This window comes from Lagenorhynchus albirostris, chromosome 10 (genome assembly GCF_949774975.1).
Source record: "Lagenorhynchus albirostris chromosome 10, mLagAlb1.1, whole genome shotgun sequence".
Lineage (NCBI taxonomy): Eukaryota > Metazoa > Chordata > Mammalia > Artiodactyla > Delphinidae > Lagenorhynchus > Lagenorhynchus albirostris.
Window position 1 is genome coordinate 75,023,988 of NC_083104.1, and position 15,485 is coordinate 75,039,472.

General features: G+C 43.4%; 1 protein-coding gene across 7 annotated transcripts in view; it reads right to left on the reverse strand.

Annotated features, from left to right (window-relative positions):
- Positions 1–2,158: 2,158 nt before the first annotated feature.
- ADGRF5 (adhesion G protein-coupled receptor F5) overlaps positions 2,159–15,485 on the reverse strand; it is a 108,987-nt gene continuing 95,660 nt past the window's right edge. For 5 of the 7 annotated variants that reach the window (XM_060163052.1, XM_060163056.1, XM_060163053.1 and 2 more), the window contains 8 exons: positions 15,279–15,431; positions 13,153–13,361; positions 10,420–10,599; positions 7,460–8,851; positions 6,162–6,203; positions 6,016–6,075; positions 5,320–5,404; positions 2,159–3,434 (listed from right to left, as the gene is read on the reverse strand). In XM_060163052.1, the coding sequence (XP_060019035.1) occupies positions 3,355–3,434; positions 5,320–5,404; positions 6,016–6,075; positions 6,162–6,203; positions 7,460–8,851; positions 10,420–10,599; positions 13,153–13,361; positions 15,279–15,431 (2,201 nt within the window). In that variant the 3' untranslated portion in view covers positions 2,159–3,354. Of the gene's footprint in view, positions 3,435–4,070; positions 4,138–5,319; positions 5,405–6,015; positions 6,076–6,161; positions 6,204–7,459; positions 8,852–10,419; positions 10,600–13,152; positions 13,362–15,278; positions 15,432–15,485 lie in introns of all 7 variants that reach the window. The other 2 variants (XM_060163054.1, XM_060163058.1) reach the window with 2 other exon arrangements.

The window sequence follows — 15,485 nt, forward strand, 5'->3', positions numbered from 1 at the left end:
CTCGTCTCCATGAAACTTTTTTTTTCAGTCTTCCAACCTCTCTGAAGGTCCCTAGATAAACCACAAAGGGCTATGACTTCCCACAGTGCTTCTTAATTTCTGGCCTTAGCAACCTACATCCTGAAATCCCCATGGACCTGTATTTACCTCTTTCTCCAAGTAAACAGTAAGGCATGGGAAGGAGAATGGCAGATACATGACTCATGTATCAAGAGATCATCAAGAGATGATGTGTTGCACTGGCCTTAGAATATTATACTGGGCTTAGAATATTTCTGTAGTTTATATTCATTGCTCATTGGTGAATGCTCCAACCTCACAACCTCTGAAGCATTAGCACAGATCCCTTTGCAAGAAACTGACTTCATAGAACATCCCTTAATGCAAGAAGGTTTTGGCCCATGGAACGGACTTTATACACTGAGAGATTTCAGGGACGTGGGGGAAGTATTGCCCACTTTCCAAGTGAAGTTGACCCCATATCTCACTTTGTATCAAAACCAGAGCCCATGTTCTCCCTTCCCTCGGAAATCTGCTGTGAAAAGCCTCGGAATCCTTGCTGATTGAGAACTGGTGACCTTGGGACCAAGCACAGCTCCGGCTTTCATGTAATTTACAGATGCACGGACCACTCTTTTGTACAATTTTGAATTCTGTGGCTTATTTTAGGATCTTCTTGGCAAAGAGCAGTGGCTGAACTATGTGTCTTGCAGTTGAGCAGAAAACCAGCAGTTATTGTATTTCTCCAATGTTTTGTTTGTATAGCTTTCCTGGGACTTGGATCCTGCGCTGTGACTTGAAAGGTGGGACGTACGTGCACACCTCTGTGTGTGTGTGTGTGTGTTGGGGGTAGTGAACGTGCCCCCCCTCCATGGTAATCAACGTGGAGAGAGAGCCAGATCCACGTCCTGGGGAGCCCTGCTGAAGGCTCCTGTCATTACAGAGGTCCCCTTCACAAAGTCAAACACAATGATTCCCAAAGGATCCCTACAGAAGCGGGTGGAAGGTCAGTGTTTCTTGTCACTTTGTGGTTTTGAACACGAGACCCACAGCCTCCAGGGTGCTGTGCTTTCCCTGGCCGATCACATCAAGGTGGCCGTGCTAACATACTGTCTAACCCTGCCTCAGTCCGCACTGATAGAACCCCAGAGGCCACAGCAGCAACGCCGTGCTTTCCCTAATAGCTAAATCTAATTCAGTTCATCCTCCTAACCTCTGGGTCTGTCTTCTAAGTACCAAACTCTGCCCAAAGTTGATCATTCCCTGAAAAATGTTAAGCCTGACAATCATTTCCTTTAGGGACTTTAAATAATGAACTATTCAGCTGGGATAATGATGTGACAATTTGCAGGCAAATGTGGGCGTAGATGTCTGCGTCGTTTGTGAATAGGTATGAAAAAAGAGTTCATTTCCTTGAAACATTAGGACTTCTGTCTCACCTCCCCCTCTCCATAAAGAAAAGAGAGATGAAAATGGAATTTAAAATTTAAAATAAACGGAAGAGATTTTAAAGAGTTAAAACATTTACAGAATACTCTTTCCAACCTCAATAAATAAATGGTTGCTGAATCTCGGACTCTTTTGGCCTTTCTTCCTGGTGGTTGGACCCGTTTAAATTTGTCCTTATGAAGACCACACAACCCACATTTTCAGAGAAGCCCCACATTTTTGTTCTGTTTCACTGTCTCCCTGGGATCCAACTTTGATTTGGAATGTACGGTTGCTGTGGCTACGGTACATGGTTAACATTTTTTTTAAGATTAATTTATTTATTTTGGCTGCGTTGGGTCTTTGTTGCTGTGTACAGGCTTTCTCTAGTTGTGGCGAGCGGGGGCTACTCTTCATTGCGGTGCGCGGGCTTCTCATTGTCGTGGCTTCTCTTGTTGCGGAGCACGGGCTGTAGGCACACGGGCTTCAGTAGTTGTGACGTGCGGGCTTAGTTGCTCCACGGCATTACGTGGTTAACTTTGATAAGGATGCTATTTTAATCTTTGTATTTTTATGAACTGCACACACACAAGCAAAATACACACATGCACATAATTCACAAACAATCTTCACCATCTGTTCATCAAGGTAAAGTGTCATCAGAAGCACAGACTAGCTGGTTGTAAAATTTCTTTCTAGAAGATTTCCACGTGGTTGAAATAAACACGAATTAGACAGTAGAAAACTCTTAATGTATATTGGTCTAGGAACTTAGGAACTGAAAGAATTAATACATAGAGAGCTATACAACACACCCAGGGTCCCTAAATCCACAGTAACTACAACAATAATAATATACAATGCTGTAAGGTCATGAAAATCTATTCTATCATGCACAGAAAAGTACCTGGTTAAAGCTGTTAATATATGACAGTAGAGGGGGGTTCTGTATTTCAGTGCAATATATCACATTTGGAAATGAATGGATATAAAAATATATTTTTTTTGCTTTCAAAAAGTGGAAGCAAAACATAAGCCTTTTCTGCTAAACTATAAAAGTGTAATCAGCAGTTGGTCTGCTGTGATCTAATAAGGCATGGCCATCACACTTTCTCTGTCTATTCATTCCACTTAGCTCCAACCTTAACATACAGTAGCATATGTGTATATGTTTAGCATCAGGAGAATCATGTCTTCTTCCATGAATTTCTTGTAAATATTATCATCCACTTGAAAGCATCTTTGATATAATTTCCTCCCTAATTTTTTCATTGCTTTTGTTTTTTTTTTTGGTCCCTCTTAACTAAGGAAATACCAGGAAGATATTGAAGTTTCTCCACGGCTAATTTTCCATTTCCATTTTGGAGTCATTTTTGAATTTTCAGTGTTGCAGCACCTGAGAAGCAATTGTATTAGGTCATTAACATGGAAATCTTAAAATATGGTCCTTATGTTGTTCTCTATTTTTTTCTTTTCCTTCTAGTTTCCTCCATCTCTCCCTTCTTTCTTCCTTTCTTCTTGCCTTCCTTCCTTCCTTCCTAGAATTCACTGAAGTATTTCCTAGGTCCTAGCCTTTCACTTATTATTTTAATCAAAGCTTATCTTTGGGCCCAGGGTGTGAAAAGTAAAAATGTCTCTGAAATTCTATTTTACAATATAGACAGAGAAGTTGGCTTGAGTTTCACTTAAATACTATACACATTCGGTATCACACAAGGGGTGGGGGTAGGGCTGCAACATAAATGTAACAATTCCTTTTAGTCTGTATTTACAAAAGAAAGCCCCTTCCCTAATGAAAAAGTCTCTTCAGCATCTGTTGCCTGAAGCCTGCGGAGAAAACGTTTTATCCATGGCTTGGTAAGGATCTCTTTTTCAGAGAACGTCCACTGTTCCCCAAGAGGTTCCATGGGCTGGATTCTCCTGTTCTTAGTTGAGCAATGAATAAGCACTGGATGTGTTTTCCAGGGATGAGCTGGTTATTTCCGGGGTGGAAACATTGTATGTTCCTGAAAAACAGAACAGCAGCTCAGCTGAAGGCCAAGTCTTCATGATTACCAGGGTGTGAACCTCTGCTCATGGACCAGGGGGCGCTCTACTCCAGGAGCCAGGTAAGCTCAGGCCATGCCTGGATAGGAACACATGCCTGCCCTCCTCCCCAGACCCAGAAGTCCTGGAGAACAAACAAAGCTGTTCTCAAGCATGCGTGGCGGCCGACAAGACAAGCACTAACTATTTCACATCATACCAGCAGCCAGATTTCTACAAAAGACAGGGAGATCGCGACAGGGGCAGCCCTCTGCATGCCACCACATGCACTGGCTTGGGGGCATCCGTGGGAGGGAATATCCCTGGTCCCTTTGGGTTGGTGTGACTTCGGGAAGCTCTTGGGAGGGGCCTGGGGACTGAGCTGGGCAAAGGGAGAAAAGGAAAGAAAAGAGAAAATTACAGGAGAAGAAAAGGCAGGACCGAAAAAGCAGCAGGAGTCAGAGAATGCCAACAAGAGCGCTGAGGATGAGTGTAGCAGGGCGGGTGGCCTGCGAGCTACTGCACAGGCTCGTGTCAGCAGGGGGGGTGGGGACTGAACACGGGGACGGTACGGGCTGTGTGTTGGGCAGGGGAAGCGACACAGTGCCCCACCCTACCATCAGATGGGCGGACTGCCACGGCTAACAAGGTTTCCATCATTGCCTGGGGGGCCCTTTGTCGCTGCTGACAACACAAACCAAAGTTACAGTGATTATGGACCCCTCAGATAGGCCAACCTGGATCTGCATTAATGACCCTGAAAGGCTAAGTGGCAATGGCTGGGGCCCTCAGGCCCCGAGACCTCGGGAACAGGACCCCAACTCTTGACCTGACTGGCTCAGAAACAATGAATACATTTTACTGACCTTACATATTGCATAATTCTGATTCTGTGGAATCGTTTCACAGAGTTTTCACTGTTCTTGCTTTAATGCAAACGATAAACATGATCCGGGGACAGTGCTGGCCAAAGGGAATAGTTCTAACAGACCCTGGAGATTTGATCATTTCACAACAGGTCCAATCAAAAGTGAAGGTCCTCCAGTTTCACGAGCCATGCATCAAAATGAAGCTCAAAACACCAGGTTCTCTGGAGTTTCAATAATTAATAGGCATCCTCAAAATTTGCTTTATATGAAAAGCTTTAGTCAGGAAGGCTTTTGATACATTTGATACATGTCTTCATTTGTGAGATTTGTTCAGTTTTGAGGAGCTGAAAGGAAGTCTGGTGCCTATTTTCCTAAGGGGAGGAGGTGGTGGTGACATGGGACAGGAGTTTCAGCTTGCCAGAACAGCTGAAACCCACTGCCCAAAGTCATTAACATGCTTTATCTTATGTCTACAAGGAGGAAACGTTCACTGAGCCACGCCCCTAACAGAACAGCTAACTTGGGTGATCCCTCATATGTTTGCACAGTTTTATAAATGTCAGTGTGTAACAGAAGCACACTCCAGAAAAAGAAAAGGGGAAAAAAAGGGAAATGAAACTCACAGCATGGGATCCTATGGTAGGATTCTCTAAATATATTCTTCGCTGCCCTGTAACCCGTAAACATGACCGACCTATTCTTATATAACAGGAATAGAAGAGAACTCCGTGTTTGACCAGGCCAGCAATTTACAGTTCCCAGTTTTACGGTGGATACAGTTTTTATGGAGAGCTCTCCACAGGTTGAAGGCAACTGCCCTCTGTACCAACCCCTTGGGTGTTTGGGAAAATATAAGCAAGTACTTAACCTCTGCCCCAAATAAGGCCATTAAGGGTCAATGCCATGAAGTGGGCAGTGGGACAGTAGGGGCGTGAGATTCCCCCCAGGGCAAATACGTTTAGGTCAAGCCAGGAAACATCTAGAGGTCAGCACGTACCTGTCTTACCAAACAAATTGTTAAATCTTCTTGATATTGGAGAACTCATAGAAAATACTGGAGTGGATGAACCTAGGGATGTTGACTAGAAAAGAAAAGAAGAATTACACAGCAAACGTGTTAGACCAAGGCCCAGTTTTGATCTGTAGGATGATTTGTTTGCTGCCTGCCGGGGGTCACTGACTGCATCTTTCATTTCACTTTAAGGAGAGAGCCTGGATGAGCATGAATTTCTATTTCAGACAAACTAAGCAGGGGAGCCACCTTTTGAAACACTGTAACATCACCACCGGTAGGAGGGAAATAGCTTCCAAATACATTTTTTACTGTTCGATAGGGTTTACTAGCTTCTGACATAGGAAAACAAATATATTTAAGTGCAATAGTTATCTTCCAAGATGAACTACAGAAAATTCTATTCATCGTTCTTCTTCAAATTTTGTTCTTTATGGCCTTGAGTTTCCCCAGAAGAGTACTTCTCATTGAAATTTGGTTTTAACCTCCAGTTGATATTATCTGTGCTATTTGTAACCTCTATTTAAAGATGTGGGGACAGCATCTTAATGCTAGTTCTGTTCCATGACTATGTTTAATAGGCAGAATCAGGTAAGAAGAAAACACAGTGGAATAATCTATGTTATAACTGGTAGTGGAGAGAGAGGAGTTTGTGTAAGTCTCTACAAAGGAAGTATTTACCTTTGAGTGCTGTGAAGACCATCTCGACAGTGAAAACTTATTCAGCAAGGCTTCCTGTACCTGCATCATTTAAAAGAAGCCATTGTCAACTCAACATGTCACTGCAATGTAGACTTTTCTAGAATCATGACTGTCACTGTTCTTACCTTCTGATCCCAAAGGCATCCAAAGAGTAAAATGAATAATCCCTGAAAAAAGAATTGGGAAGAAGTGCATTTTAATCATATTAATTATATTAATCATATTCTAGTCTAGCAAACTAGGAAGTATTGTTCACCTGTCATAAAATTTGTATTACCTCTTTCCACATCTGCATTTATGGTCCAGTAGATGACAATGATGTAGTAGGTCCACACCAAGGGACCTCTGATGTTATAATGTCATAAGGATATTTTCCATTTCCCTATTTCCACCCAATTGTGCGCTGGAGATCCTGCTGGTTATGTTATTAAACATACCTTTTATGTCTACAGTAGCCCTCATGTAGTTGTGATGAGAACATAGGGCATGAGGTGGAATAATCAGTCCCTTCTAGTCAAGGCATATTATAAACATCATTAGACATGAGCCTTAGAGTTTGGAGCCATGGGCCCAGTAGCAGAAGTTAGAATTTGCATGGTCTTGGCGTTAGCATCTAGGGCAACGTCTCGGCATCACCTCCAGATGCCCTGGATCCTCACCAGCTCATGGGGACCTAGGCCTACCACTGGTTGAATCAGAATTAAGCATCCCCTTCCTTGTGCTCCAAAGGCTTGTTGTCTGTACCTCTGCTAAAGCCCACCTAACAATGTGGCTTGTATTATAGTTACGTGCTGCTGGAGAGCAAAGAGAATGTCTTTTTCATTTCCACATAATGGAGCAAAATGTCTACCTTACATAGAGCATTCATTCTTTCATCCTTCAGAAAAACGTTGCCTGAGAACCCACTATGTGGTACAGAGCCTTCATTGCATTTGCCAAGGTGCTCATGACTGAGCATCTAGTCTGTGCCAAGGTCTTTGCAGGCACTAGGAATGTACTGATAAATAAGACAGACGCTGCCCCTGACCTCACCAAGGCAGAGCTCATTTAATGCTAGTGGAAATTAACTGGAGAGATTGTTTGGTTTAACGGTGGTATTTTCATTTAGGAGATAATAAACGGCATCAAGATAATGTTAGATAAATAGCAAAATCCAGCGTAGGGAAGGGACTTTCCTCCTATTTGTATTATCAGGGCACTTAGAAGAGAGGTGCGTAGGCAACTAAATTATAATGCAGGTGATAAGAGGCATGCGGTTCCATGGGAGCAGAGGAATGCGCCCTTTCTATCTCACTGACTTCTTGTCATTACTGTTCTTTAGGGCTAGGGCCTCCTATGAACAAAAGTCCTTCCCCGTTCCTACCCCTGTTTGTGTTTCTATCATTATAGATCCTTCCTGAGAGTGCTGCCCTGCAGAACGTACCTGGAAGGCATTGAGGAGGGTAAATACAATATGGAAGACAGCATTGCTCCCCTGGAACACGGTGGCGAGACCGAAACCCCAGGTGAGCCCCAAGAGCGGTGTGAGGACCCCAAGGCTCTTGGTGATCTGGAACAGGCTGCTTTTCTCCTGCCTGCTCGGCTTGTCCCCGATGGAAGGTCTCAGGATCTTGGTGATGACCACGACCGTGATGGTCACATTGACCACCACAATGATCAGTGCTGGGATAACGAAGGCCAGCAGGGCCTTGGTGTCCTCCCAGTTGAGCCAACAGGCATTTTTCCTCGTGTAGACCTCCCGGGGCTGGGTGGCCCCCACCGTGATGACGGAGATGACCAGAGGGCAACCGTAGCCGAGAGAAAACGCAATGGCCTTCTGAATGGACTTGCTCGTGTCATGCAGGATGAAAACCAACCGGTAGAAGAGCATGAGGCCCAGAGTCAGCATCCAGAAGAAGACGCTGAGGTAGGAGAAGTGGACGAAGAAGGTGGCAGCCACACAGGCCATCTGGTTGAGCGGGTAGCGGTAGTTGTGGACGGCGGCAGCCACGATGAACCAGACGTCGGCGACCAGAAGGGAGGCCGCGATGTTCACGATGCAGATGTGGCGCATGGAGGAAGTCCGGTTCTTGGTGACCGATTTCCACACCACGGCTTCCACAGCGAGGCAAGCCGCCAAGCTCAAGATGGAAAAGCACAGCCCGATGTAGGAAATGATATCCAGCAGGATTTTCAGGAGAGAATCAGGGTCCGGGGAATCAGGGGACATGAGGATGGAGAAGGATGTGAGGTGGTCACAACTGCAGGACACACTGTCCTCGGTGACTTCTTTAACATAACACCCGCTGCTGTCCCACCCCCCCGTGTGGTTGGCGAGGTTGAAGTTCCAGAAGACACACCTCGGTACCCCGCCCGAAGGGTTGTTGTTTTTGAAGGTCATCGAAATCCTGAATGGCGATGGCGCGGTTAGATTGTGGCTGACAGTGGTTGTCATTACTAGGCTGTTTGCAAAAGTCTTTCCTGGGACATCCTGGGCGAGGATGGTTTTGAGAGTTGGGAAAGCCACGGTGACGATAAATGAATCTGGCTGCAGGTGTTCCAGCTGGCATTCATTAATGGTCACATTGCCCCAGAGCTCAGAGTCTAAGAAAACAAAGCTCTGTGTGTAGGATTTGGGGTGGCCAGATTTTATGACCATGCTCTTCATCTGAACATTAGGTTGGGAGATGGTGCTATCTTCTGACCGCAAGGCTCGGGAAAATCTTTCCAATGAATCCAGTAACTGTGAGCTCTGATTGGTCTTTTGCTGTTGTGACATCATCCAGGTATTCAAAATGGGTTTGCCGAGGATGACGTTGACCGTGGAGAGGACGTGCTGTAATTGACAAGGCATGGGATCAAACCAACCGAATGTTTTCAATCATAAGAGAGAAGAAGAGAACATCTCCCTGGAAACTCATTAAGTGCGTACAGGGAAGAAGAAAATAGAAGAGAAAAATGCAGCATCCCAGGCTGTGGAGGACTCTGATCCACCTTCTTATGGAGGGAATTAGCAGGGGATGGGCCCTCACAACTGTGAGACTTACTAAACATTTAGCAGTCGTGACGGTGAGAACTGCCCCCACCTCTCACTAAGGTCGACTCAGCGGGCTGACAGAGATATTTATTTATTGTTTTATTTTATTTTAAATCTCAAGCCTGTAAAGGCTTTTGGGTGGGTGGTATCTCACCAGCAAGGGTGAGGTTGTCTCAGAAGCCCCTCTCAAATGCTAAGCATCAAACACGCCATGGGAGTGTTGTTAAAGGCATCTTTCTTTTTAGCTCAACATTTTGATTCTCTCTCCCATAAACCTGGAATTGTCATTTGTGGCTTCTCTCCATGGAGAGAAGTGGCTTTTTCTCTCTGCCCTTCTTTGCCTTGTTCTGTTCTCTGAAATGATGAGCCCTGCAGTTAGGTGAATGGTGGCCCTTATTTGGAGAAAACCTCATTTGGAGAAAGCATCTTTGTAGATGTAATTAAGGATCTTGAGAGAAAAATCAACCTGGATTACCTAAATGGGCCCTAAATCCAAGTATCCTTATAAGAGACAGAAGAGGAGAAGGTACATGGAGAAGAAGAGAAGGTCATGTGAAGACAAAGCCAGAGGTTGGAATGAAGCAATTTGTTACAGCAGCCCTAGGAAATCTGTACAAGCTCCTTAGACTCCTGGTACCCAAGCTGCTTGCCAGTTACCTCCGGTTGGGTTTGGCCAATGAGAAGCAGCGGCGGGAGATGAGAGGATGAGAGAAGAAAGAAGCTGAGATATATTTTTCCTGCTACCCGCTGCACCTTCATTTCACTCTCAGCACACCTTTGGTGATAGTTACATACTTCCAATACTGTAGTTCCTGCTCAGTGACCCCTCCTCCAAAGCTATGGGTGCACTATTTCCTCTCCTTCCCACCTTAATCCTCAGGGTAGTAAGGGCTTCTAAATGTCGCTGGTCTCTGGGTGCGTTACACCTTTTTTTTTTTTTTTTAAATTCCTGGTTTTACCTCTGTAAGTATCCCTTCATTAAAGTCTCTTCATGTGAATTCTGGTGGGTGAATTCTCTTTCCTCTCAGAATGCGGATTGCTTCAAAGATCATGTTTTGTGAGAGACCATTGAGAATCCCACCTTGTACATATTCTGAAAACCTTTCACTCCTAGTTTTCTTAGAAAGCAGGTAAGAATTCATTCTCTTTTAATGAAGAAACTAAAACAGACCTTCTCCAGAGAAATCTTAAGATCCCAAAATGTACACTGAAAATATTCACTGATATGCTAAAAGCCAGAGCTGGCAAAGCGTTGTTCGGGAAAAGACAGAGAAGTTGCAATGGAGAGAAGTTATGTTTCTTGACCCCAAGTCCTGAGGGATGAAAAGACAAGACCCCAAACTCCTGCAAGGCTTAAGCAAACTCACCATCATCATTTCTGAATTCACTTGGGTTGGAACTGTTGAGAGCAAATCAAGGATGTTAATAATGGCTCCCAGGCTCCCAGGAAATGACTTGACTTCAAGTTTCACCTGGTTTGTGCTAATGGAAAGATTCTTTAGGTATGAAGGGAGCTTCTCATCCTGAGAGGGGCTCTTCATCAAAGCCTAGTAAAACAAAAGCCGACACAGAAAAAAAACAAAAAACTTGCCCATCAGTCATCAAATACTGCTGATACATCCATGACAAAAATCTCTCACATCTGAGTTTCCTTTTTGATTCCTCCGTTCTCATAAGTATATCCCATAAGGTAATGTACTTATCTCTTAAACTGTGCTTGCTCTTCAGAATAGAATATTACATGAGACCTCACACACAGAAGGGGAACAGTAGAGCATATGTCAACCTGAAGACTAGTTGAAAAGAAAAAGGAAGGGAAGTAGATATGACTGCTAGAGAACTAGATTAAAGTTGCATGAAATTGTCACTTGATTGTATGAAAGCACATTTGCCACTCTGACGTTTCTATCCCAAATTTCCTGGGACAGTTCTGGTTTACATCTGATGTCCCAGTGTAATTATAAATAGTGTCCTCTTTTATTTTCAAAAATGATACAAATGAACTTATATACAAAACAGAAATAGACCCATATACATAGAAATCAAACTTAAGGTTACCAAAGGGGAAAGGCGGGGAGGGAAAATTAGGACCAACAAGGACCTACTGTATAGCACAGGGAACTATACTCAATATTTTGTAATAACCTGTAAGGGAAAAGAATCTGAAATATTCTTTTTTAGATTCTTTTCCCTAACGCAACATTGTAAATTAACTCTACTTCAATAAAACAAACACACACACACAAACAAAAAAACCAAAAAGTAAAAAGTATCCTGGTTTGGATGATAAATTATATGGTCACCTTATCTATAATGATCACATTTGTGTTTTCTAACTATCTGACTCCTCACTATAATTAAAGAATGAATTAAAAGTTGGTCTTCTCCATAAAGAACTTTGATGAGTGTTCTAACCCAGGGGAGTTTCTTCCTCTGAATGCAGAAGTATTTGTTTTACTTAACGGAATTTACATTTGTGACATCTCTACCAATGTCATCCTGTGTTTTAATTTCAATCTCTCTCCCATTAAATGATAAGCTCCTTAACAATGGGAACCATGTGTTGCATTTCTTTGTATCTTCTCATATCCCATAATCCCTAACATAGTCACTTAACTTCGTATGTAGTAGGTATTCAATACCATATGTTGAATGGATAAATTAGACGGAGCATGATAGGTCAGCATGCCCCCTTTCCATTGAAGGGGTATGTAGTATCTAGAATTGGGACCAGGGCCCAATGTTGAGTTCAAATTATAATTTCTATCTTCCTCAATTGGGATAGTTTATATTCCCGATGCTTTACCCATCAAGGTCTAACTCAGATACCACGTTTTTCAAGCAGAACTTCCTGATTATCCTAGCCCCAATTAATACATATATAACATCTATATTCCATATCCAATCAGAGGTCAAGTTTTAATTTGGCCTCTTTACCCTGATAGCACCTATAATAACGCTTTATACATAGTCGGTATTTTAAAGGAATTTGATGTGAGACAAGAGATAATTAGATAAAATGCAAACCAATATCACCCTTTTTTCTCAGTCCTTCTTCACAGGATGCAAGGATTTGGAGCTAACCAGATGTTAGCTCCAAATATAGCTCACGGTCTGAAGATGTTACCATGAGCTATAACCCCACTAATTGCCTCATTTATTGTAACTCATGGAATTTTAGGCGTCTCGAACTTTCAGCAACCTAAGTATGAGAGGTAATTTATATTTATTTTGATGAAGTGAAACATGTTTTTCCTACCACATGGCAGTAACCTCTATTCTAGGTAAGAGAGGTCAGCTAGGCCCTTCTATAACTATAGGCTACCTCTAAGGATTAAGGAAATCTCAGACTTGTAAAAGCGTAAAGCCCAACTATTTTTTTGACTGATGAACCTTACTTTTTGTGTTGCTCCCCTTTCTGAAAAGATTACCGCTATTAGCTTGATATAAAAATTCTTCAAAGGAGAGCAGTTAGAGGGGATAACACGACTTCCATCTTGGAGGTAATGGAAACAAGGTATTAAGAAGTCAAGGTGACGCTGTACAGCTGGTCCTAGGGCAGAACACGTATTTCGCTGCCTCCATATTTGGATTCAAGCAAAATATTCAGCATTTCTAGGGTTGCATCTTCTTTGGAATTAAATAGGTATAGCTTTGAGAGCAACACCAAGCAGCTCAAAGCCCGTTTTCCTAAGTGCTGAGAAATAGGATCAGCTAGACACACCTCCCCACCAAGAGTTCAGAGTCAAGTGTTTAAGAATCACCTCAGGGGGCTTCCCTGGTGGCGCAGTGGTTGAGAGTCTGCCTGCTAATGCAGGGGACACGGGTTCGAGCCCTGGTCTGGGAGGATCCCACATGCCGCGGAGCGGCTGGGCCCGTGAGCCACGGCTGCTGAGCCTGCGCATCTGGAGCCTGTGCTCCGCAACGAGAGAGGCCGTAACAGTGAGAGGCCCGCGCACTGCGATGAAGAGTGGCCCCCGCTTGCCGCAACTAGAGAAAGCCCTCGCACAGAAACGAAGACGCAACACAGCAAAAATAAATAAAATAAATTAATAAACTCCTACCCCAACATCTTCTAAAAAAAAAAAAAAAAGAATCACCTCAGCCAGCTGGAGCAGAGTATTTATGGGGGCAGAGATGCAGTTGTTTTTCTTAACCTTCCACTGGGAGCCCACACATCTGTAAGTTATGATCCCGCCAATGGGACTCCCAGGGATTCTGGGAACATTAGAGAACTGGCAAAGCTTCTGGATGACTTTTCCGGGTTCCCCAACACCTATGATAGGATCTTGGCATGTGACGTTCTCCCCTGCATTGGAAAAATGGACATAAAAAGGACAATTGAAGAGAGGAGAAAAGATAGTGGAAATAGGGTCAGGCTTAGGTAGAGCTTTGATCTTTGAACTCATCTTCTTTTTTCCTTTCAGTGACCTTTTCGGAGTTGCCCACTTTCTTTATTTTGCCCCTGATTTTCTAAAGCCCCTTAGGGCTTTCCATGCAAATCCGATTCTAATCTGCGCTGGCTTTTTCTAACAGAATTTATTTCCTCAGTGCCTCATTCCCACCTCTGACCCCCAGGAATCTTCCCTCTGATGTCTGTAAAACCTAAGCCATGGAAAATAATGAGAGCTTGACGTGTACTCATCCAGATGAAAGACAGGCAGGTTAACAAGGGTCTTAGGGACATAATGACTTAATCCAAGGGGTTCTCAGCTCTGGCTCCAGGAATCTTCCCTCTGATGCCTGTAAAACCTAAGCCATGGAAAATAATGAGAGCTTGACGTGTACTCATCCAGATGAAAGACAGGCAGGTTAACAAGGGTCTTAGGGACATAATGACTTAATCCAAGGGGTTCTCAGCTCTGGTGTATTAGAATCTTCAGAGGAGCTTGGAAAATACCAATGTCCAGGCTCACTCCAGCCCAAGAAGATCAAAACCCCTTGGGCTGGAATTCAGGCATCAGCAGTTTTTTAAGCTTCCCCGGTGATTCTAGGGTGCAGGCAAGTTTGAGAAGCACCACCTTAATCCAAGGATATAATTAGTAGCAGAAATCCCAGGCACCCATGACCTGAATATTCTGGGCAACATTCCTAAGCATTTATTCCTTCTGGTTTCCCGTAAGGATGACTTTTCTTTACCTCGACTCAAGACAGACTTGAATGGGAAAATGTCATTTATTGCAGAATCTCTAGTCTCCAAGGGACCCTGACTCTCTGATGAGCAGACCCCCGCTCTCATCATCTTTTAAACTTAGCATGAATTGAGTTCTTAGCCATTGTGTAAAATCTTAGAATACCTAAGTAATGTCTATTAGGAAAAAGAAGAGGAATCAGACTTGGTATGAAGAAAGAAGAGCAGAACAAAGGTAAGTGAATAAAACATGATGATGTCTAGGCTAAGATGGAGGGACAGTGGAGAAATGACCTTGGCTGCCCCCTGGAAGAGGTGTGCTTGGTGGGGTCCAGAGGACGGTGACTCAGAGAGACAGGGAGCTCTAAGTGGCTTCCTACTTTGTTGTCTAGGGCTCAGATACCAACAGATGTTGAGAAGGACCTCAAATCCCTCAGTAAACTCAAACAAGCTTGGTAATGGAGCCATGGATCCTACAGACGTCGCGGGTTCTATTAGAGAGAAGATTTCTGCGGGGAGGGGATTGCTTATGATGCAAGCCCAGGAGTATCCTTTATCCACTTGCCCCTCAGTTGCTACTGAGGAGAGCTCTTCGGTATTGGTTATTACAGAGATGGCTCCACAAATCACGACCTTTTACCTTGACAATAGTATTTAGGGGGATATTGGCTCAGTGATGACAAAGGATGGGAAAGACAGTTTCTGATTCTTTTTACGTAGCCCTTTTTACATAGTTTCTGATTCTTTTTACGTACGGAAATACGGCTTCATCTGCAAGGCTTTCTTGATCAATTTCTCCCCACCTAATCACTAGCAGAGTTAAACCAGGCAGCCCCTTCTAACCACCCACAACTGCCTCTAGTTTAGAATCTACCACATTATATGTGATAACATTTTTAAATCGCATTTATCTCTCCCCTAGGCTTGAGGCCAAGAAACACAGCTTATTTCTTTTCAAAGCCCCATGCTTAGCTCAAGGCTTGCTACATGAAAGTGATTAACATGTATTTATTGATGGATGAATGAGGGAGTGAATGAATACATGAATCCCTGCTCATGACTATAACATTTTAAAATAATTTAAGGTGTTCTCACCAGGAACCAGATTAAGCTTCATAGATGGGCTCCGCACTGAATTATTAGCGGTATTGGTAATGTGACAAAACACATCCATATTTTCTGGACAGGAAATTGAGTTTGCCACGAAATGGTGTTTGTAGCACACTTGCTTTCCGTTAACTTCTTTTGCTAAGGTACAATGAAAGAATGAAGTCACAGCATTAGTATTCAAAGCACAAATTT